At 43.8% G+C, this 23,617-nt stretch overlaps 3 protein-coding genes across 3 annotated transcripts; 2 read left to right on the top strand and 1 right to left on the bottom strand.

Annotated features, from left to right (window-relative positions):
- The first annotated feature begins 728 nt into the window (after positions 1–728).
- Positions 729–4,311, top strand: rpl5a (ribosomal protein L5a). The gene is made up of 8 exons (XM_070973901.1): positions 729–810; positions 1,143–1,212; positions 1,336–1,451; positions 1,537–1,671; positions 1,795–1,997; positions 2,350–2,527; positions 3,747–3,835; positions 4,138–4,311. The coding sequence occupies exons 1-8, from the start codon at positions 808–810 to the stop codon at positions 4,238–4,240; spliced, it is 897 nt and encodes a 298-aa protein (XP_070830002.1). The 5' UTR covers positions 729–807; the 3' UTR covers positions 4,241–4,311.
- Positions 4,312–4,417: 106 nt separating this feature from the next.
- dipk1aa (divergent protein kinase domain 1Aa) lies at positions 4,418–13,456 on the bottom strand. The gene is made up of 6 exons (XM_070973880.1): positions 13,078–13,456; positions 8,839–8,973; positions 8,474–8,581; positions 8,208–8,384; positions 6,935–7,066; positions 4,418–6,792 (listed from the first exon to the last, which is right to left on the bottom strand). The coding sequence occupies exons 1-6, from the start codon at positions 13,129–13,131 to the stop codon at positions 6,112–6,114; spliced, it is 1,287 nt and encodes a 428-aa protein (XP_070829981.1). The 5' UTR covers positions 13,132–13,456; the 3' UTR covers positions 4,418–6,111.
- A 590-nt stretch (positions 13,457–14,046) lies between these two features.
- mtf2 (metal response element binding transcription factor 2) lies at positions 14,047–23,535 on the top strand. Its single transcript, XM_070974844.1, has 15 exons — positions 14,047–14,248; positions 15,177–15,378; positions 15,783–15,864; positions 16,752–16,862; positions 16,997–17,097; positions 17,341–17,522; positions 17,632–17,727; positions 17,842–17,910; positions 18,198–18,321; positions 18,810–18,877; positions 19,010–19,180; positions 19,519–19,648; positions 19,863–19,921; positions 20,381–20,473; positions 21,743–23,535. The coding sequence occupies exons 1-15, from the start codon at positions 14,244–14,246 to the stop codon at positions 22,116–22,118; spliced, it is 1,869 nt and encodes a 622-aa protein (XP_070830945.1). The 5' UTR covers positions 14,047–14,243; the 3' UTR covers positions 22,119–23,535.
- The last annotated feature ends 82 nt before the right edge of the window (positions 23,536–23,617 follow it).

Below are 23,617 nucleotides of genomic sequence, written 5' to 3'. Positions count from 1 at the left end.
GTCAAAGGACTTCATCGTCACTGTGCTACTGACATGTTTGACATGAGAGAATCCTCTTAGTTCATCTCTTAGTTTTGTTTCACTAACTATTGTTAAAGTAGTATCTTTACCTTAAAGTCCCTACAATGGCTTCCAGTTAGTTTTGTAATGGATTTTAAATTCTTATCGTTCTTGTTTATTTTAATTGTTTAGTGCTGTTATTATGTCCACATTTGTTGTCTGCTCTTATCGTTATTTTATTTGACTACTTATTAACTTTAATATTTGAGAATTTAACTCTAGAAGTGTAGCTGCTCTAAAGGAAACATTTCCTGTCAGCACTGTAAACATTTGTAGAGCACTTTGAGCTGCATTTCTTGTATAAATAGTTAATTGTTGATATTTCAGTACAGAATATAAACGTTATCAATAGAGAATTCAGCTCTAGATATACAGAAACTCTAAAGGAAAACATATTTTGTCAACATTTTCTTCATTGGGACAATTTCTGAACAGCTTGTTCCACGTCCTTTTTCCTTCCACCGGTATCAGCATTTCATCAAGATGAATAACAATGTGCATTATATCGCATTATATTGTAATAACAGTCACTGAATGAGTAAATCACTGTTGAAAAGACGAGCGAACCCTTGCTGTGTCTGCGTTGTTGCTGCCCCCTGGTGGTCCATGTGTCCGTGTCGTCCTCCGGTGCAGCAGGGGGCGCTGCTGCTCACGGACGTCCCGCTGGAGAAAATTCACAAAGTCAGCTTTCCGGTCCCTAGAGAGAGATCGTGATTCCAGGAGGAAGAGGAGCAAAATACCTTGAAAATGGTGAGTAAAATGTAGCGATATACATCCACTGCAGAGCATATGGGTGTTTAGAGATGTATTTGACAGGAGAAAAGTGTTTCCAGCGGTTTGAGAGATAGATGTTCGTGGATGTTTGCGGCTGCTCGGCCGGTGAACCGCTGAGGTCTAACGTGGCGTTTCAGCCATGGGGCTGATGAAACCTCAGCTGACCTGTATCACAGGACACTCTCACCGAGCGTTCAGTAACCTACAAAAATCTCCTTATATGACACTGTCAACACTGTGAAGCGAAGCGAAACAGCCTTCTCTGTTCTGGCTAGCAGGGTAACATCTTGACTCTGTTTTCCTCTCAGGGCTTCGTCAAAGTGGTGAAGAACAAGGCCTACTTCAAGAGATATGAAGTCAAATTCAGGAGAAGAAGAGGTGAGATCATGAGCTTTATACAACAGCTTCACAGGCTTCATAATGAGCACGGGACATTAAGCTAAACCTTTTAATTTGTTCAAACAGTGCTTCATTAATCATTGGCTTTTACAAACTCTTCAGAGGGGAAAACTGACTTCTACGCCCGTAAGCGGCTGGTTGTGCAGGACAAGAACAAGTACAACACGCCCAAGTACCGAATGATCGTCAGGTTCTCCAACAGGGACATCTGCTGCCAGGTCAGTGACTGAGAGACTGAGCCGAACTCATGTGGCAGCATGCTGAAAATACCCAGACTCACCTCTCTCTGTCTGTCTTGTCCAGATTGCCTATGCAAAGATCGAAGGAGACCAGATTGTGTGTGCTGCTTACTCTCACGAGCTGCCCAAATACGGTATCACTGTAGGCCTTACTAACTATGCTGCGGCCTACTGCACCGGGCTGCTGCTGGCTCGCAGGGTAAGGGCGCGCACACTCAAAGATACCAGCAGGCCACACATTTAAAAGGAAATAACAATTTCAGATTTGTTGAGTGCTTTTGTAATTTCCTCCTCCTTTGCTTCCTCCTTCACCTCTTCTTAGCTGCTGCACAAGTTTGGCATGGACCAGGTGTACGAGGGCCAGGTGGAGGTGACAGGAGATGAGTTCAATGTAGAGAGCGTCGACGGACAGCCGGGCGCTTTCACGTGTTACCTCGATGCAGGCCTGGCCAGAACCACCACAGGCAACAAGGTGTTTGGAGCGCTGAAGGGGGCAGTCGACGGAGGCCTGGCCATTCCTCACAGGTGAGCATCATATCAGTGTGAACGTAGCACCCACTGACTGGTTGGAGGAGGACATTACTTATCCAGTCATACTCTTTGCACAGTTGCTGGTCCTTCTTTGCTTCTTGATGATGATACAAAGCACGCTGAGCAAAATGTAGTTGGTCCTTCATTTGCATTAGCTGATGTTCACTGTCCTTTCAAGACGGGGCTGAGAGAAGCAAGATGAGTGTGTGTGTGTGTGTGTGTGTGTGTGTGTGTGTGTGTGTGTGTGTGTGTGTGTGTGTGTGTGTGTGTGTGTGTGTGTGTGTGTGTGTGTGTAAAAATGCTGGATAATCTCACTTAACCTGACTCTGGTCTTCGTTGTTCCCAGTATAAAACGCTTCCCGGGTTATGACGCAGAGAGTAAAGAGTTCAACGCGGAGGTGCATCGGAAACACATCATGGGCATGAACGTGGCCGACTACATGTCTTACCTGATGGAGGAAGACGAGGAGGCCTACAAAAAACAGTTCTCTCGCTTCATCAAGAACGGAATCACGCCAGACACAGTAAGATAGAGGCTCTTCACCATAAAAACACACCACACCAAGCACTTTAAACTACAGCGAAGCATCATGGTCATAGGTGCACATGCGGCCTCATCGTCCCATCTGTCGACCAGATTTGCCCAATATGAAATTCTCTAAATTTATGTAAAGCCAGTATCAGAATTGAAACTACTGCACTGTTTGTCCTTTGAAACACTTCCTCTCTTCAAGTGGGAGAGTGTTGAGTAATGGGAGGCAATGGAAGACGACAGCAGTCATGGATTAGTATGATGTTGTACTAATTAATTTAATTAAAAAGTTACTTGTAGTCAGGACAGAAATCTCAACTGGAAAAATGTTTGTTACATTTCCACATGCCTCCTTCCTGCTTCATTTAGAACTGAAAAGTTGTAATCTTTGAAACCCAATCGATAAATTTACGGCTGCCTGGTGTTTAGTTTATTACAAATGATTGCAAATGTTTGAGATAATTTACAAGAAGTGGCTCCATTTGTGGTCCCAACAAACACACACACACACACACACACACACACACACACACACAAATAGGCCGCGGTGGAGACAGTGCAGCGTATGAAGTGAAGTTAATGTTTACCAGACGATAACAGGACTAAAAAGTGTGGACAAGATAAGCTGTGAATTGTGAAAAAGTACAACCTGTGATTTTAATGGTGGACAATGCTTCACTTTGTCCACCAGAGAGCACTGACAAGTTCATTTAGAAACAAACATGTTCTGCTCAGAGCTCGTCTTGATCACATATGTAGTTTAAAGGAGCCTTACTGAAAACGTTTCTCATAGATTTATGTAGAGAAAAAGAAAAAAATATCAGTATTACAGTATTTATTTTAACTCTACAACACTGGTTGGTTCAGTATTATTGCAGTAGTAAAGGTTACACCTGCATGGTTCAAACACTGAGGCCCAGTGCTCAAAGCACGTTACGACTCCGCTGCAGCTGCATCCTTAGCACGCATTTCCCTAACCACAAGGACGATTAAAGAAGGCAAATGCCTCAGAATAATTTGTTTGGTTCTCTGCTTCTTGATGATGATACAAAGCACGCTGAGCAAAATGTAGTTGGTCCTTCATTTGCATTGGCTGATGTTCACTGTCCTTTCAAGACGGGGCTGAGAGAAGCAAGACCACAAGAACCGTCGTGCTCGGTGAAATGCAGAGATGTGGTGCATCAACATGCTGTCTTTGTTGTTCTTTTCAGGTCGAAGAAATGTACAAAAAGGCACACGCCAGCATCAGAGCAAATCCTGTACACGAAAAGAAACCCAAAAAAGACGTCAAGAAGAAGAGGTGGGTTCCTACTGTCTGTATCTTCCCCTCCTCCTTCTCTAAGCCAGTACTGATGAAGCTGGATCACAACATGAAACTCTTCTGGTTCTTTGGACCAGATTGTGACGTGTAACCCTTAAAGTACCCATGTCACATTATTGATATCTGACACTAACCATAAACCCGAGGGAATAATTGTCCTCATTCAACGACGCTTCCTTTCTAAGCACTGAAAAGCTGTACTGGGAAGATCCCAGTGCCGAGCGGACAAACATTGTGCTGAATGTTAATGGAGCCGTTGTTGTCGTCTCTTTTTCGGGCAGGTGGAATCGCGCCAAGTTATCTCTGGCACAGAGGAAGGACCGCGTCGCCCAGAAAAAGGCCAGCTTCTTACGAGCACAAGAACAAGAAGCAGGGGACGGTTAGGGGCCCGGCCCTGCGCTCTGCGGCCACAGCACAACACACAACACACACAAATAAATTTATTTCAAACTCAAGCTTGAGTCTCTGCGTCCGTACTTTCTTCAATGAGTTTTAGATACATACATAAATGACTCAAAGGTTGATGACGTGTTGGGTAAAGAATAGACGTGAAGCCATTTTTACAAGTTACAGTGAAGTGGTGTGTAGTTTATTTGTGCAAAATCATGCTGGTCTCTTCAAGAAGTAAACATTTTTTACATTTTTCAAAAATCAAACAGCAGCATTGACCACAAGCCCGACATGCTTTACAGGTCATGTCTGCTCTGAAATGCATTTAAAGTGGTTTAACAAGTCAGGTCGTCGACTCGGTCACAGTAAGTTCACAACACGCCTGGGAGGGACCATGGAAAGTACTCTTACACAGCATTCAAATATGACCACAAGATTCAGTAAAAGATTTCCACCGTCAGCGGCGGTAAACATTCAGACGAGTTCAGCATGATCTCTATGGCACTGAGACAAGATCCAAAAACAATGTGATACAGCACATTACCACGAATGCTCTTATCAGTGAGAAGTGCATGAAGACATTCACAAACCAAATTAAATACACTAATATTTCTCTTCATGTCGATGATGCAGCATTGACGACGTCACTAGCGTTACAGGTGGAGGATGTCCAGCAGGGTGAAGTACACTGACACAGTATCATCATCATCACTTTGTCCACTGGAGCTCATGAACAGCCTCGCTTTACCATGCAGATAAGTGACAGTTAAAGGAAAAGCTACCAGAGAGAGCTTTAAAGCTCCTTAATTCTCCAAGTCTCTGGATCCTGTGCAGCATTTTCACTTCTTAAAACTTCACTGATTTATTCAAGTTTTTTCCATTTAATCTGTCACTAACCTGCAGTGGTTAAAGGTGAAGTTCAGCGATGCTCTATATGTTTCCCATTGTCAACTATATGCCCAAAATACACCCAAATGAACAATGAATTCAGCTTTTTCATTTGATTTGCTGGAAATAGACAGACACAACATCACCAGCCTTTTCCTTCAAAGGAACACTTCCTTGGTTATGTTTCGCTGCTCTGTAGCAACCTTAAAGGACCAGTGTGTAGGATCTATTGGCAGAAATGAGACATAATAACCATACTTATGTTTGTGCACAATTACCAAAAATAAGAACAGCTGTGTTTCTGTTGACCTAGAACGGGTTCTTCACAGCTACAGAGAACAGGTCCTCTTGCACAGAGTCCAACATGTTGCCTCGCCATGTTTCTCCAGAAGCCCAGAACAAACAAACGCTGACTCTGACCCTGTGAGGCGAGAGCTTTTCACTTGACTGAAATCTGCAGCCTCGCCTGCAAATGCCACCAAATCCGACACACTGGTCCTTTAACATAAAATTAAGGAGCAGAGCTTAAAATAGTGCAGCTTCATTACACTTTAAACTGAAGTGTTGTACGTCATCGTCCCTAACAGAACAAACATCATGATGTGGTAAAAACAGCAATGTGGTCTCTCAGCTCTGGAGACTTCTTTCCTTTAGTGTTCTGGGAACATTCCTCTGGAGTGGACAATACAATACAATGTGGCTGCATGAGCTGTTTTAAGAGTGACTGATGGCAACATGCAATCATTCATTTTATTTTATTTTCTGTTTCAAAGTACTCGGATGTGTGTTCCAGGCCCCCGAGCGTCTGAAGCTTGGATAAGGGAGGTAGAGTCTCCTTCAGTCTGGCCGGTCTGATTAGTGTTAAGAGCTGGTAAAAACTGCTTCATCAAATCTGCAATTTCTATAATCACAGCATCTGTAACATTCAGCTCCCTGTGAGGAACCGACTGGCATGATTTGAGGACGTCCTCTCCTCGTCACGAGTCCTTGGTGTGTGAGATCTGTCTCCACAGCAGAGCTTTCAGGTTGTTGAGGATTAGTGAGTGCTCCATGTTCATCTGTCCGGCGTTACCCTTCAGAGCCATGCAAGCGTACAACTGCCTCTCCAGCTCCTCTCTCAGCCCTGACGGCGCCCCGCGCAGGAGGTAGTCCTTCAGTGTACTGCACGCCTTTGCCAAGTTTGGCTGAACCGGTTCCTCTTTGCACCGTTTCACTGACACATCACATGACGTCTGGCAGTCCGTCCCGTACACGCAGTCGGCATCCGTTTCGCACTTAAGCGCCCGCATAGTGCGCCTGAACTCGTCCTCAGGTACCACGGCTCGGGTGTTAGTCAGGCGGAGTTCGTGGCGGTCGGTGTAACCGAAGTGTGCCGCGGCGAGATCGCAGATCAGAAAGCTGCCGTAGGTGCCGTGGAAGATGTCCTCCACCAGCTCCAGCAGGCCCATGGAGATCTTCGCTTTGCGGGGCCATGAAGGGGTGAACCACTGGTCCATAGTGCGCTGCACGCCGCTGGGCACCCAGGACACCAGCGGCCACGGTAGGGACAAACCATACAGGGGCCCATAGGCGACTCGCTCCGTCATGTACAGGTCCCCGCAGTAGCCGAGGAGGCGGGGAGTGTGTCCACGGTCCTGGAGCAGCAGGCCCAGCAGCACCTCAAACAACAAAGCACAAATCTGAATGAATTGGCTGTGAGAGCATGAAAGTCACTTTATGTTTGCAAACAACAACACATTTTGTGCCACAGATAACTAATCAAAACTCTTTTTAATTTTCTTGTTCAGTGGCTTATTATACCTCGTCCATCTGCAGGAGGGCCCATGTGGAGCGGGCTTCTGGCAGGGACACCCGTCCATCTTTGTTGCCATCCGCAACAGAGAGGATCTGGCTGACGAGGCTGGCGAGGTTAGCCTGCTCTCCGAGCTTGGACTGGTGGAAAGAACGGGACAGAGGCTCATGCCAGGATCAGACTATACAACTTTTTTTGTCTTTGACGATGGTCACTGTGTCAGCTCTAATCAAAGTGCCATAAACTCTTGCCGTGTCTCGGCCGCGTGACTGGCAAGACTACACGTATGACCCCGGCTAATCAGAGCACATCTTATTTCACGACCACGCACGAGTTCAGAGGTCACTGGGGAGGGGAGGGATGCAGCTGTCAATCAAACTGACAGAGGCATGTGTGATGCTGGATGTCTTGTGTACCAAAAAAAAGAAAAGAAAGAGAAACCAGCTGTAGATGCTCTATAACATTAAAAGCAAATGCGAGAGACGGTGTGAACTTCGGCTCAATCTGTCATTATTTCTACATCTCCTGGGCAGCATCCAGGTAACGATTACAACAGAACAAGTTTCACATATTGTAATTTTATTTCCAGTTATTTATTCTACAAGGAGCAGGCTCGGCTGTGTTGGCCACATCAAACAGGCTACTTTAATGTTTGATCTGGAATTCGTAATGACAAGCATGTTCCTGCAGTCAGGACTGGAGATGATGTTATGACAGCACAGCAGCTACTCGCCAGGCTGATGAAGAGCTTCCGCTATTTCTCGACAATATTTGTCTTCTTTTGACTCGGTCCTCCTCCTTTGACGAAGCGTCAAATAGACAGGGGTACTGTTTCCACAGCTCAATGAATTTTTCCTCTCTTTTGTTGTCCCACCTGACAGCAGCAACCTCAGTATCCCTCCTCCTTCTCCTCCTCCTCCTTGTCACCATGGTTACCTGACTAAGCTCTGGAGAGAGCACCTGATTGGTCAACACTCAGGAACATGTCGTGGGAGATGGCACAATAGACAAGTGAAGTCAAAAAATTCTAACATGCTAGTTTTGGCGTCAGGGTGTGACGCTGCCCGACAGGTTGTTCAGCATGTCACACTACAGGAGTACAGACGCCCGACTGTCGTTCGCGATCAGCCACAACGTTGGTAATTGGTCAGCCATGAAAAAATTGTCTCAAACAGGGCTACAATCATGTATCTGATCCGGGCATTAAAGGGGGTCATTGTCGGCTTCAGTCCGTCATGTCATGGCTGTTCTGTGTGAACCTCTCTGACTCAGGTGCTTTACCTTGAGGTGATTAAAGACCATCTCTCTGAACTTCTCCACCGACGTGCCTCTGGTGGGTTTGTCGAACACGGGAGCTTCTCTCCTCGGCTCCGGCTCCTCACCCAGCTCATAGTGCACGACCTCCCCCAGCTTACAGCGGATGATCCCATCACGGTCTCCCCAGCTTCCCGTGTACACCTGCCCAACAGAAAGGCCAAACAAACACTGAACCACCTGAACGTTGTGAGTAGTTACACGTTTAACAGACATTAAGCTCTGTTCCCTGCCTGGTTATTGGGGAGTGTTGACAGACATCTGCTCATGTAGAGTGTTTCTTTGTCACACAGGCTGCTGCAGGCAGAGCCATCGATGATCCCCTTCCTGTATTTATCACACTAGGAGAAAACGCAGAGAAATGTGATTAAATGTTAAAACTCTTCATAATCATATTCATATGAGGTCTGATGTTCAGAACAAAGCAGGAATTTTACTTTTCAGAACACACAGAAATCAGATTATATCCTGATACACCCACAGGCCAGGTATTCGCCACACAGCAGCAATGTACAAAATAAAAATTCATTCCAAAAATCATTCAAAACAACAGGGTCAAAACAAATACACGAAATGAGTGAGGAAAACCAGTACTCACAATGGCGTTGGTGCACTCATGTCCTCTGCACAGCTCGGTGTAGGCTGAGTATTGCACATAGAGCACCCAGCTCCCCACCAGCACAGTCAGCCATGTAAGGAACAGGTACTTCACCCGCACAAAGGAGATCCGAGCCTACGAACGCACATTCATGATGTTATTAATTCAATAAAATTATGATTAATCTAATCCAGACTGATGTGCCTATATTTACATGCTATACAGTGCACCAAAAGGGTGTTAATCCAAGCAAGACATCTGCACTCCCTAATCAAAGCTCATCACATAATAGGTTACCATGGTGACAGCATGGGGGGGGGGTGTCCCATAACAAGGTACTGTCTGGCTGATTAGTCACCAGCCGTAGCTCAGTGTGCTGGAAGACTGTTTGGGGGTTGCAGATCCAGTTGTTCCAGCATGCCATTCTGGTCGTGGCCATGACTGTCAGTGTCACAAGATGCCCGCATCACATGCCTCTCAATGCACCTTTGAACAGAGCTCCTGTTGTCTGTGATTTCTTCATGCCTTCAGGAGAAACTTTATATAGGTGACACTCTGGGCACCAGAATGAAGTGAATTGAAAAGAAAAAAACAAGATATACACAATTATTATGATTTTTTTCCAGCCTGTTTATTCCACTTTTTAATTTAGTTAACAGGCATTTAGTCCACAGTGGCAAAAAAGATTGAAGTCTTCCACTTGTGTGACCAAACAGAAAAGCAAGCAAGTCTTGAAATGATGAAAGTGCACAACATTTGTGTCTGTTATCCTTGTAAAAGACTGACAAATCAGTTAATTAAATGATCTATTCAGCAATAAGTGACTACTGCTCTGCACACAAGTGAAAACCATGAAGAAAAGTCAGTTGTTGGAGGGTGCAGTGGAGCAGCAAAAAAGAATTTGGGTCAGATTTGCTCTGTAAGCCACAGTATGTGACTTCTGCAGCTAGTTTTTCTCCAGGGACTGTAACTGTACTTGGGAGGATAAAGTGAATTTGATTCTCACTCTGATCACATGGCAGGAACAGCTTATGTTGTGTGTATTTTGGCAGCATGCTGTTCCTCTCATTTCAGCTGCGGCACCGTTTCCAAATCCCAACAAAGTATGCACCCAGCGAGGCAGGGACCAAACACAAGCCTTTTTATCTTTGATGTACTGTGATTATTGTACTTGGTAAACAGCGCTGATCCGGACTGACGGTCTCTCTGTTTTGTCTCCAGACAAACTGCAGCAGAAATTAAAGCATCAGATCCACATTCATGTACACACGGGTCTAATTACTGTCATAAATTCTGATTCTTTGTGGGTTTTGAACATGATAAAAACCCTAATGAGGTGCGGGGCTCTTTTTGTGGAATTTGTTCACACAAAAATATGCAACAAAGCCCCACTGTGAGCTAAAGACTTCACAGGAAAGCAAAGGCAGCATACAGAACAACCTCCCATTCCCTTTGGTGCACTGACAGCAGCATCGTGTGGAGACGTTTCCCCTGCAGAGCAGAGATGAACAAACAGATAGTGGGCCCCCGGGGAAGGAACAGGGGGCACCATGGGAGTGCAAAGCAACTATGCATGTATGTAGGCGATGGATGTAGAAGTTGCTACGTGCATGAAACCCCCACAGACAACACAGCGGGGTAAAAGAGTCATGTGTGCGCTTGACGTCTGTCTGGTGGTGTGTCTCAACGCCTCTGTGTGAACAAATGACGAAGCCTCAAAGTTTAAGAAGTGAAACCTGAGCAGCAAAGAGTTTTATCCTTCACTCCTTCCCTGTTGTCCTCAGCACTGTCTCCTCTTCCATGCAGTGTTTGTCTTAGCTAAGATAACTTAAGACAACTGTGAATAAAGGAGATGAAATCGGCGCATAATACAAAGCATGGTATAGAGGTAATGTACATGTGGTAGTAGTAAGCGTACTGTGAATACCGTAACACTAATCTGCACATGGAAAGGTACAAAGATGTTGAACTGAGGGAGAAAAGTTCAGTAAAGCAAAGAAACACTAATATTACACATGAAGAAGAGCAAATAAAATAAGAAAAAAACAATGCACCAAAATGAAAAGGCACAACATGTCCTTAAAATATATGTAGTAATTCAGTTCAGCTGAGGTGGCAGCAGATAATGCAAATACTGATGAAAAAGAAGCTGATGATGTTTAGCGCCCGCAGGAAAACTGCTCAAACTGCAAAGACACATAATATAGAAACCCTGTGGTGCAAACTGTAGGGTTACCAGCTGTCAACGGTTAGATTCAGTTACCGACCATTAGCCCTCATGAAGCAGGGACAAAAGCCCTGCAGCGTCACATCTTCATGTACTGTGGACAGAGCAGCCTGGAGCTGTCCTCGGGGTCTCAAAGGAGGACTCGGAGGTGTTGCCCATTCCCTGTCGCTCCCATTTTCACTATGGAGTCCACAGAACTCCTCCGGAAAAACTGGCTGTCCTCATTGTGTCTTCCTGTCTGCAGTTGAGATGTCACTGCACAGAAACATGGCTGACACCATCCCAGAGAGGAAAATATCTGTATAGGCTGACTAATGCATTCCTGTGATCAACAGTAAGTCCCAGACAGGGCAAGGGTACTAAAGAACTGCAATGTTGGTTATCAAAGAGGCCCAACAATCTGATTCTGGCTTTCACGTGGCTTTCTGAACACGGGTGCTTCAAAAAGCTTTGAAATTCAAAAGTCAGGCAGAAGTTTAGATGTTATGTGGCTGCAGGGTTTAGACCAGGACTGCACCACATGGGATGTGATGGGATTGTGCTCCACGAAACATGTTTACAGAGGTAACTGGATAAGTCTGGTAAAGCAAAAACCTGGCCCACCTTCAGATCTGGGATGTGGACTGTTGGATTTTACTCTGCAAAGTGATCCAGATCACCTTGTAAACTTGCTTCTTGGAACAGCTCTGAGCACCTTGGTGCAAACCAGACACCATGTCCTGTAACAGACCTGGACGACATGCGTCTGCCAGCACATTTTGGTGTGTTGCCTCAAACCAGCAGGTCCCCTAACAAGACTCTTTTTAGATTCATTATCAGCCGGACTTGCATTACATTGATGTGTTGACATTTTACCTAATTATAAAAAGGTATTAATTGCTTTGGGAGCAAACTCAGCAAGCTACAAAATGCACAAATTTACAAAAATATCACACCAGCACTGAATGTACTTGCTAAAATCATCCCTCTCCTTACACAAATGAACTCTGTACCACAACAGGAACAGCACGTAACCTTGCAAATGACACGATGCAGTACACAAACACATTACAAGACCAGCACGGCCAAAAATGTGAGTAAAGTTTGTTCAACTCATGATAAAAAAAACAACAAAAAAAACCCCTGATTCTGCACAGTGTTGTGCGTGTGTGTGTGTGTGTGTGTGTGTGTGTGTGTGTGTGTGTGCGTGCGAGTGTAAAGTGACATGGGTCAGGAACCTTTCCATAAATGAAGGGGTGTGAGACAGACACTATCCTGACAAGTACAGGGTGAAACGTAGCCTACCATAACTGTGTCTGGTCTTATTCCATTAACCAGCCCGTGAGGCCAAACTCTGGCTCGTGTCGTTAAATACTGACTGAAGCCAGGCACGATCAGCTCTGTCAACACGTTTCACACCCTTGAGCGCATGTCTCAGCACTCAGATTGTGATCTGTGCCCAAAGTTGTGATAAACTGGCTGTATTGTATGCGGTCATGTGTTTACTCTAACAAAAGCAACCCTGTAATCCTCTTGCTTAAGGTCTTAACTGTACTGGAGGAAGATGCTGGCACCCGGCCACTGGTACCCAAATCAGAAGATTCAACCTGATCACAAAACTGAGCAGACCACTGGTGCTCTGGTACTACAGAGGGTGATGAAAACTTAAAATGAAGTGAGATGAGATGATATACCCGCACAGATTCCTCCCTGGGTGATCAGCCCTGGCATGGATGATCAATTTCTCTCACATATTATTCACACTCACTGTGGTGGGCCTGCACTCTGCTCTGCTCTAGATCAGCAGAAACACCGTCAGCGTGATTTTTCACGAGCACTCACATTCCTCAGGTCTTTGGAAACGATCCATTAAAGCATATCAAGGCAGCCCGGGCAGGTTCCTGTTTACTGGCAGCTGTCAGTCTGATGTGACACCACGACAAGCCCATTTTAGACAGGCTCACAGGCAATCTAAACCCGCAGTTTATAACGCTGATCCGCTTTACAGAGCATTCATCGAAGCGTGACATTACCTGGAAGTAGAAAGACTTTTTCACCCAGGCCCGTGGAAACAGACCCTTCGCCATCACAAAAATAGATCATCTCAATACGTGGACCTGGCTGTGGGAGATCATCCAGAATACACAGGAGAGCGTCTTCCACATGAAACGACTCGCCTCGTTTACGAAGCAGACAGGAATAACTGCATAATGTCCGATTTGAGCCCCTCTGTGATCCACGAGCCCAGGCTGTCGTTTCGATTTGTCCACGAGAATCGCTTTGATATTGCACTTTGCCTCTGCTCTTTGCAGCCGCTGCTGGTCTTCAACCAATGCAACATACCTCAAGCAGGGGGGGGGGACACAAAACGGATGTTCACAGCGCATGCGCAACATGCTTGCGAACACATAACACGTTTAAAAGTTTTTAGGCCATTCACCGAATTGACCCACATGTGTGTTAAAGCGAATTCACACAGTTTGCGTTAGTATTATGTGGTCATTCTTAGTGTTGAGTGACTGCTAAACGATGAAGCTGCCTACAGGTCAAGTTAGCGAACATGAGTAAAATAATCTTCCGCAACGGCTTTCATAATAAAAGCCTTATTGTTTAAGCGCTAGGCCAACACCTAACCCAACTTCCGGTTATAACATCCAAAATTAAACGTTAAATGACAACACATGATGTTGTAGCGCCAGCGAGTGGCCACAATTAGTACAAGTCTAAGTCCTCTTTGAAAGTTTTGAAAAAACATATCTGCGGAAATGTATGACTGCTAATTACTACTGCTGACAACGTTGCTTCGTATATTCACACCAACTCCGCAGAAAAGATGCTGTGCTCGACAACAAAAGTACATCTTATGGTACTTTAAAGGGCGGATGTGCTCTGCTTGGTAAATGCCCTGCCTACAATTTCAAATCTTTGAAAAAAAAGATGAACGTAGCTGCGACAAACAACCAGCAGTGGTGTAAGCGCTTCCCAGAATGCACTCCCCGGTCATCAGCGGGAAACCAAAATGGCGAACGTGTTGGGGGAAAATGAGCCGTTTGTTATTTTCTGAGGAAGGCACGAGCCCCGCAAGTTTTCGAGATACATTCCCGAAATAAATTAAACTTCAGAAAGAGCGGGACAAGAGCGGTCTCACGTATCCTGTTATTTTGTCTTACGAGTCGTTTGTCGAAGCGGAGGTGACCGAATGAGGTATTGTTGTCATGTTTTCCTCCTGTGGGGGGTGTGGGTCCGACGGTCAGCGACCTGTCGGGGGTTACGGCTCTGCATGTGGATTATTCACGCTAACAATCAGGCCTGGCTGCGAGCTATTTTATATACGACTCACTTCAGCATGCAGTATTATCTCAAACTGGCCATTTATTTGCTCCAGTGGCTCATATTGACCATGTTTCTCTCGGTATCCGAACAAAGGGAGTCTCGGACTGACGGACAGTGGGCAAAAGAAAATATAAAAATGAAATGTACGATTTTTAACATAGTGGATACTGTTTTACAGCAGATGGTTTTAAAATAGTCAAGCGCTCCAGACTTTAATTTAGACTGTCTCTGGCAATCAATTGTCAGTTAATATTTAATTGCTAAAAATTGATAATGAGCTTCTTTTTCTTTAGCGTGAAATGGTATAGAAATCCTCAGCAGTGTCCTGCAGCCATCTTACTGACTGCGTGGTCGTGGTTAATTACCAATTAGCACTAATGAGTCCAATCACCTGTTGTTTGTAGCCACTGGAGGGGAAATGGCATGTGTTTCATTTTCAGCCACGTTTTGTGAGCGCTTCTGTAACCACACACTATCTGCTCGTATTTCCATTAAAACTACACACACAGTAGCGTATTTTAGTCGGGTTTCAGATTAATCTGCCTACAGTTCCTGTTGGTTGACACAAAGAAATCTCACAGATGGTCCAAATTACAGTGTTCATTGCATGACTGCTATTTTCAGGTTTTTATTATTAAAAAACCCCAAACTCTGTGTGAAAAACCCATCTTGTATTTGCATTTTTACACTGACTCATGATGTGTTCCTGGTCCTTGAATGTGTCATTGTCGGCTGGTAATTGAATGAACTCCCTGTTGAAAATGCGTCTCCCTCCCTCTTCCACCCCTTCCCTTTGCAGAGACTCAGGGGTTGTGGATCACCTGTCTGTCCATCACAGAGCTCTCCCCCAGCGGCAGCAGCAGGCTGTGTCCTTGTCCCCCACAAGCCTTTCTGCTCGGGGGGAGTATGGAGAAGACGACATGTCTAACAGGTTTACAGAGGGACAGGACGTCTTGGCCCGCTGGTCAGATGGCTTGTTCTACTTGGGGACAATCAACAAGGTTAGTGTGAGGGAAGCACTCCTCTTGGTATGACAATGAGTTTTCTGTCACAGTTTTACCACATACTCCAGTACACCAGATACTCAAACTTGTGAAATTTAGCACCCTTGTTGCATTTTGGGCACATGGGAACAGCCCAGTGGAATAGTACCCTAAGGAGGCCTTCAGGTGCACATTTTCTGGCCACTTTATTTCACCTAATTGTAATGTTACTTAAATTATATAAAGCAGATTTTGTCATAGGACGCATAAAGTCAGCCTGATAAAATTAGGTGGATGTCACACTCATAACTTCTGGACTAGTGTCCCGTTGTGTCCCAAGTGTTGCCTGCAGCGTTATCTTGTATCTGTATCTCAGTGTGGTGTTTGGAAAGACATAAATATATTTTTGCTTCCTCCTTCAGATCGATCGGGACAAGCAGCGATGCTTTGTGGTCTTTGAGGATCAGTCAAAGTCTTGGGTTCTCTGGAAGGATATTCAGACAGGTAACTTCTTTCAACTTCAGGCTTTACATGTCTGTTAAATATTCAATAATTACTATTGCATAAAAATGCAATTGATGATAATTTACAAGTTTTTTTTATTGCCTGGTAGCATCTGTGCTTTAGATTCTGTCCAGGTTAATAGTTGTTTTGCTTGAGTTCTAGCAATTCTAGCACTTTGTCTTCTGTCTTACTTATCTCAGTACTCATGTTGCTGACAGTTAACTGTCCATGGTGTCTGGCATCAGCACAGCAGCAGTACACTGCCAGCGTGTGATGAGCACAGGGGAGGTGTACACTGGGGTCTATCTTCTTCCACATCAGTCAGTTAAAATGCAAATCTGACCCTCATATGCTTTGTATACAGATTAATGTGATTTGTGATGCATTAAAAATGTCAAATTTTGTCGAGTATCCACCATTTTGTCTGTTACTTTTTTCAGTCTTGACTTATTCCAAATTAATTTGCTCCACATGTTGCTGCACAGCTGTACGCACATAGTGTCACAAAGCTGACTTGAAATGTGAACGTAAGTCTTGTTTTCTGCTGACCTCCAGTGGTTGAAGTTCTCACTTTGCTGCAGTGATTGGTGATAGTGATGCAGTGTTTCACTACACCCTGACCTCATGGTTCATTGCCACCCCGGTAACATGATGTAATGGAACGGTTTTAATTACATTCGAAAATTGAAATTTGTGTTCACAATAATCCACAGACCTCACGGCAAATGGTTTCTGTTGGAACTACTTTCAAGCTAAGAAATAGTCAGTCAACTTAAAACACCATTTAAGGTCCTTGGCTAGTCTCCTCTCTTTCACAACTAGCCTGCATAACAGCTGCTGATGATAGAGTTGTGATTATTTACTCTGACTTCTTTTGTCCTTTTCAGGGGATGAAGATGATGAGGATGATGAGGACGATGACATTGTGTGCTCCATATGTCAGGATGAAACTTCAGAGGAGCCCAATGAGATTGTCATTTGTGACAAGTGTGGGCAAGGTACGGTTCATTGTCTTTCTGTTTTTCGTTCACCTACCATTTATTGAATCTCTGGTCGTCAGTGGAATTTGTCCTTCTTCAAGGAATGATCCAGTAGATGGCAGCTGCATGTAAATGTGCTCATTGTCTTTTAGGCTACCATCAGCTGTGCCACACCCCCATCATCGATGCCTCTGTTATTGACTCAGACGACAAGTGGCTTTGCTCAGAGTGTGAGCTCACTTCTATGCCTAAGGTACAGCTTTTTTTTTTTTGAGTGTGGATACACTCAAACTCTAGTTGAATGTTTAAGTTGTTTGATAAGATGCACATGTTTTTATATGACAAACCACTATTTTGTGAGACTGTTTGCTCTGCTTTAACTGTAAAATAAACTTAATATAAAAGACTGTGGAGGGCAGCTACAAGATAATCTATGGAGTAAAGTGTACACGTCGTTTTATGTTGGGGTAACCATACTTTTGTCTGTGGTTTACAGAGGGGGGTTGTGCACAGGAGGGGAGCGTCTGCTAAAGGCTTCCTGCAGCATGAGCAGCAGCAGCAGCACCAGCACAGGGAGCTGCATCTGTCCTTCCCATACGCTTTGGACGAACTCGTGTGGGACCAGGGCCACAAGACGAACATCCAGCAGTGCTACTGCTACTGTGGGGGTCCAGGAGAGTGAGTAACGCTTAGAATCTATCTATATTCTGTATATATAAATTATTATGCTATAATTATACCACCTAATGTGGTACAACTAAGCTCTGTATCCCCCCTCTCCTGGTAGTTGGTTCCTGAAGATGCTGCAGTGTAACAGGTGTCAGCAGTGGTTCCATGAGGCCTGTCTCCATTGCTTACAGATGCCCATGCTCTACGGAGATAGGTGCAAATACACTATGTGTATATATATGTCATACTTGTATGTATTTATACCACGGCTGTGGAAAAGAGTTCTGATTGGCTGGAAGGAATGACTTGACTCTTTGCTTGACTTTAGGTTTTACCTGTTTATTTGTTCTGTTTGCAATGGTGGACCCGAGTACCTCAGCCGACTGCCTCTCAGATGGTAAGCGAATCTCAACATGTAATTTCAACTTTGGCACAGACACTTAAAACACTGTGTCATTTAATAAAATACATAAGCATATGATTGCCCTTCTTTCCAAAGTAGTGTCCCTGTTATGGCTAATGCTAGCATGATGATAAAGTTCCAGCCTTACATGTATTCATTTATTTATTTTTTATACTTAAACAGTGCCACTGAGCCTAAACAACACATTTGTTTTTCTTCTTATGATATTCATTTGGACCCAGACAAAGTGAAGAAACACAACTTTTACTAAAATGTTTCAGGGGGGATGTCACACACCTGAGTCTGTACAACCTGAGTGTGATCCACAAGAAGAAATACTTTGACTCTGAGATGCACCTGATGACTTACATCAATGATAACTGGGAGCTGCTGCAGCTGGGGGAGGTCAGGACACTACCTACCAGCTCACATTTAACTATTTACGGATTTTCATTTGTAATGCACCAGTGCCCAGCTCTGGACACACACACACACACACACACACACACACACACACACACACACACACACACACACAGAACATTCTGTGTTCTACGGAGAGTTTCTACTGAACATAAAGACACACTGTGTTTGTGTAGCCTGATATTGGCATGTTTTGGATTTGGCACAGGATGTTTGGAATTGGCAACCTGTTACACGTTAGTGGTTTCATTAGTATGTAGCTGCTCAATGCACCAATACATCTCAAGTTGAGTGGAGACCAGAAAACCACATTGTTAGCCTGTCCTAGAGGGTTAATTATTTTGAAATTATCCCTGGCTGCCAGATTGGGGTTTTGAAACCATGTGGTGTTGATTATCTGAAATCGTACCTTTTTTTCCCTCTGCACCCTGTCTTTCCTGTTTGGTGACTCCCCTCCCCCGTGTCTGCAGCTCACCAACACTCCGAGATCAGAGCGATATGAATGTGTTCTGGAGGCATTAAACAGCAACAAGAGCATGTAAGTCATTCCTTTACTGATTAAGCTTTTTTTTTTTTAACCCTTTGTCTTTTTCTTAACTCCTGTCTGTCCCAGTGTTTGCTCTTAATGTTTCTACCTGTCACTACACTCTGTTCTTCCTTTCTCTTCCAGGTTCATGTCGGGGAAGGAGGTCAAGAAAAAGAAGCACTTGTTCGGGCTGAGGATCCGTTTCCCTCCTGCTCCCCCCAACTCTGATGAGCCAAGTAGCAAAGGGATGGAGAGGGCTTCTCACGAGATCACTATTAAGGGATGCAAGTCCACCAAAGCCCTACCTGGAATGAGGTAATACGACAGACTTACATTTGAGGTTATGAAGTTAAAGGGTTTGGTGTTTCTGGGTGGGACAAAATGGGTGGGAAAAGCTGTTTTGGACCAACATCTTTTAACCAGTTAACTTTGAGCTAAGGAGCACGCTGGATTATCTGTGATTATGGACCCTGTTTTCCCATGTTTTTGTGTCTAAATGATGAATTGGGACAACAGTTTTTGCAGTTGGTCCAGTATTGGTACCTTGTAATGAGTCTCGTAATGCTTGCCTGCTTAACTCTAAAGCGTTATTAATGCACAACTGTCGTTACTTGTGAAACTGTTGTGAAAGGTTGTTGTTATTGTTGCACTAGAACTTGCAGTACTCTAACCAATGGCACAGAGAAGAAGAAGAAGAAGAAAAAGAAGAAAAAGAGGAAGCAAGGAGCACGGTCTCTGGAGACTCTGGCTAAACGACAACGCTCCAGTGAACTCTTATCCCAGGTGTGTGTGCATGCGTTTGTATGCACGTATATCTTAGTGGGTGTGAGCGGGGCGTGCACATAGTTGTAGAAAGGGGTGTGTATTTTTGCATTATTCAGTATAGGCGCACACACAAACTCTCAAACTGTAACTTTTTCTGGGGCTATTGAGAAACTGTTAGATTAAAAGGAAACCCACTGAGAAGTGCTAACCATTATTTTCTTATCTTGGACAGGAAATAAGAAAGCCTCTACCACTAGAGACCCATACATTGGATCACTTAGCCTCCATCAAGTAAGTGAGCGATTGTGGTATTCCTAAACAATCATGAAGATACTGTACTGTTAGGGTTGCAATTAACAATTCTTTTTCTTTTCAATTAATCTATAGAGGAGAAAACATGAAAAAATAATGAGCATGAACATCTTCAAAGTGCTTGTTTTGTCCAACCAGCAGTCTAAAACTCAAAAGATTTTGAATCTACTATGATCTAACAAAGAAAAGCGCCAAATCCTCACATTTGAGAAGCTGAAACCAGATGATTATTTGAGTGTTTTTGCTTGATTATCGACTTAAACGATAATTGTTTTGCAGATTAATTTTCTCTTGATTGACTGATAGATGAATTGACTAATTGTTTGAGAACTATGTACAGTCACTATAACTGTGTCTGCTGCATTTTTTTTTAAATTCTGTGTCTAATTTTTTCATCCTCTGGTCTCTGTTTTCCTTTCACCATCCCCACACCATCAGGAGTGACAGGTCTCTGCTGTCCTCAGATGTGGAATCCATAGGAGCCCTGAGCACCACAGAAACTACCTCAACTAGCATTTCAAGACAGTCAAGGTATGCCTGCTATTCAGCTGCAACATCTACCACTTTCTCATTTTGACATCTACAACCCTGATTCCAAAAGAGTTGGGACGCTGTGTGAAACATAAATACAACAGAATGTGATCATTTGCTAATGACTTCTTACATACACTCACTTATTCACACTTATTCTGAATTGAAATTGATTTTATTAACCATTTTATCAACACATGCATAGTGCTTTGAAGGTGCAAAATAGTTGTTGTTGTGCCAAAAACAGTAATTGAAACAAAAAAGTCTGCTGGATGTGGAAAAGTCTCAGGAAAGTGAATACTTGTGTAAGGCACTTTGCCTGCATGACATCAGCATGTTGGCAATGCCACTATGATTATGTTAATGTGCTGAAGGTAGCATTTAGCCAGGGTTTCCACATGTCCTTAAAGACCTTGAAATGTAGAGACCTGGAAATTGATTGGAAATAATCTCAGTTGTCCTGGAAAATGTTCCTTGTATTCCTCACTCAGATCACCTATGTAAACCTAGGTGGGTATTTTGTTCGAAAAGCCCCCTTTTCATTGTGGCTCTCATGTCATTCAATCTTGCTGTTACACCAGACACAGAGCAGAGTGGACCTGCAGTGATCTTTTCAGTGTTGAGTCCTTTTTTTCTGGAGCTTTGAGCAGAACTCTCAGAGAAACCCAAATCCCAAAATTGGCCAGCTAGTTAGCTGATTAATGTTATGCTGGCACGCTTCCATTTGGTTTCATTTGGGCAAAATAGTTCACTGAAATTGGATTAATGGGCCAAATATGTGACTTCCTGACACTTAACTAGGCAGCGGAGGGAAAGAATAGTGTTGACCAGCATCATCAACATAAAGTAGCAAGTGGCTGCGGTGGCCAGGTGTGCTTAGAACAGCTTGATGCAGAGGAGTGAATTTTACAGTTGCTAGCAGCTAGCCGCAGAATGAATCGAGGTCGGACCTGGACTAGGGCAACATAGTACATTGTATTTGGTCAGAGGACCTGCTTCAAGACCTTCTTCCTGTGTTTACGTTCTTGCTCCCGCCCCTGACACATCTAACCAATGAGTGTTCTCACGTGGCTTGTAGTGCTCCATTTAGGCTTGCTTGGATTTGTGAAAAGAAACTGAACCAAGGGGCAAATGCACCAGATTTACCAAACTATAGGCAGGACAAGACCTTAGTCGTATTTTTTATTTGTTTTTATTTATTTTTTGTTATTGCCCTCAGAATTAAAATCAGTTGCTTGACTTCTTCTTTTCCCATCAAACACCATCCAGCCTCTGTAGCTCCAGCAAGACGCGCACGGCAGCCTGCATCATGCCTGTTTCCTCCCCACCCTTAAAAAGGAAACGTGGGCGGCCGCGACGAGCCCTGCAGCCCCCCAACCCAGAGATCCCTCCTCCCAGCCACGCAGACCCAAACCCCTCAGCTACAGAGGTGCTGAGCCCACTCCCAGGGCTTCACTCCACAGACATAGTTCACAGCATGGACCCCAACAGCCAGCTCTCCCACCTCAAGAGCTCAATCAGCAGCTATTTCGGAGCAGCAGGGCGGCTGGCTTGTGGGGAAAAGTACAAAGTCCTGGCACGACGGGTCACCCTCGATGGCAAGGTGCAGTACCTGGTGGAGTGGGAGGGAGTCACTGCCTCCTAGACTTGTCTTTGTCATCATCACTTCTAACCAGCACCTACAAGAGGTTTATGGCTGTGTTAAGGACATTGTGTACACAGCCTGTATTCAGAGCATTAATTGATATATGCCTTTGTTTAGTTTAGCCAGGAGCAAGTTTTGCCTGTTAAGCTTACTGTAAAGCCTACTGGTTCAGTGCTATCCAGTGTGATTACAGCACATTTAAACATGTCAGGTCCTCATGTTTAAAGACAAGGAGTTGTCATTATACCACACCATATTTGTGTTATTCTGCTTTTAACTTTCATTATCTGCTTTGAATGTTTACAGAATCCCCATTTATTCAGGGGCAAACAATTGATAAGTGCACTGCACCTGTAGGCTTTCAGTGAGTTGTTATTGTGCTTGATTTTTAATCCAGTGATATGCTTTTCATTTCCAGACCATTTAAATATGAAACTGTATTTTTTTTGTTTGACAGACTGTAGTTGGTCAGACATTAAATGGTGAATCTTGGAGGATAAGAGAAGAGGGGAAGTTTTGTTCAAACCTTCATGAGTTTCACTACCATTATCATGCAGTGAACATTTATTTTCTTTCCAGATTTGGTAAATAAATGCTTGTCCCTTTACAGCCATGTCCCCTCCTTCTCTAGTCCCAGCTAGAGAGTACCTCTCATTGCCTTGGGCAGACATATCCTAAAGTTGCATTTTGGAAAGTGTGCTCATTTGTGAGCAGTTCAGGAGGAACTCAAAAGAGATGTGCTGCTGCAAATGTTTATTATTTTATATAGACTTATGCTACATTTATTATTCCCTTTTCCACTAGTACTTTCTCATATGCCTTTTTCTGCTTTGCAGGGCAGATTTCTCTGATTTTCTTTTTTTTAATTATGGATTGCACATATCAGATTATGTCTGTTAGGTCATCATCTCATTTTGAACAGATAATTTGGCCTTTTTTTAGCTCATACCTGGCAGCATGTTTATCTATGGTAAAGTTCTTTAAATTCAGTTTTTGATGTTTGTTGTAAGTCTGGTTAAATTTAAATGTGAGCTTTTGAAAATAACATGCCCAAATAAAGTGTCATTTCAGTGCATAAATGATCAGAAGCCCAAACCCAGGAGGACTCCTAATAACCTTTAAAACATTTTGATTTGAAATTGATAAAGTGACTGTTGATGCTGAAATCTTTGAGGACCTATTTAGTTTTTACATTGCCTGATAGTTCAAGAAAAATAAAGTGGATGTTGTACACCCATTTCTCATACCAAGAGTTCAAAATTGTTCTGCTTTTTTTTCTGCAGCCTATGCAAGTAGTCCTGGATGAAGGTGTTCAGCCATATAGTTGGACAATGTAGCTTGACAAAGGGGAGCTCCAGCATTATTATTGTGATGATTTGACTTGGTCGTAAAGTTTTTCATGTGACAGGTCCAAAAACACACAAACGAATCAAAAGCTGCACTTGGATTGTTTGCTTTTACAGTCAAGATCACCTTGTAGTTAACACACTCAGGATATG

Source organism: Chaetodon trifascialis, chromosome 11 (assembly GCF_039877785.1).
Source record: "Chaetodon trifascialis isolate fChaTrf1 chromosome 11, fChaTrf1.hap1, whole genome shotgun sequence".
Classification (NCBI taxonomy): domain Eukaryota; kingdom Metazoa; phylum Chordata; class Actinopteri; order Chaetodontiformes; family Chaetodontidae; genus Chaetodon; species Chaetodon trifascialis.
Note: the sequence above shows the minus strand (reverse complement) of the source record. Positions and strands in the feature narration are given on the sequence as shown.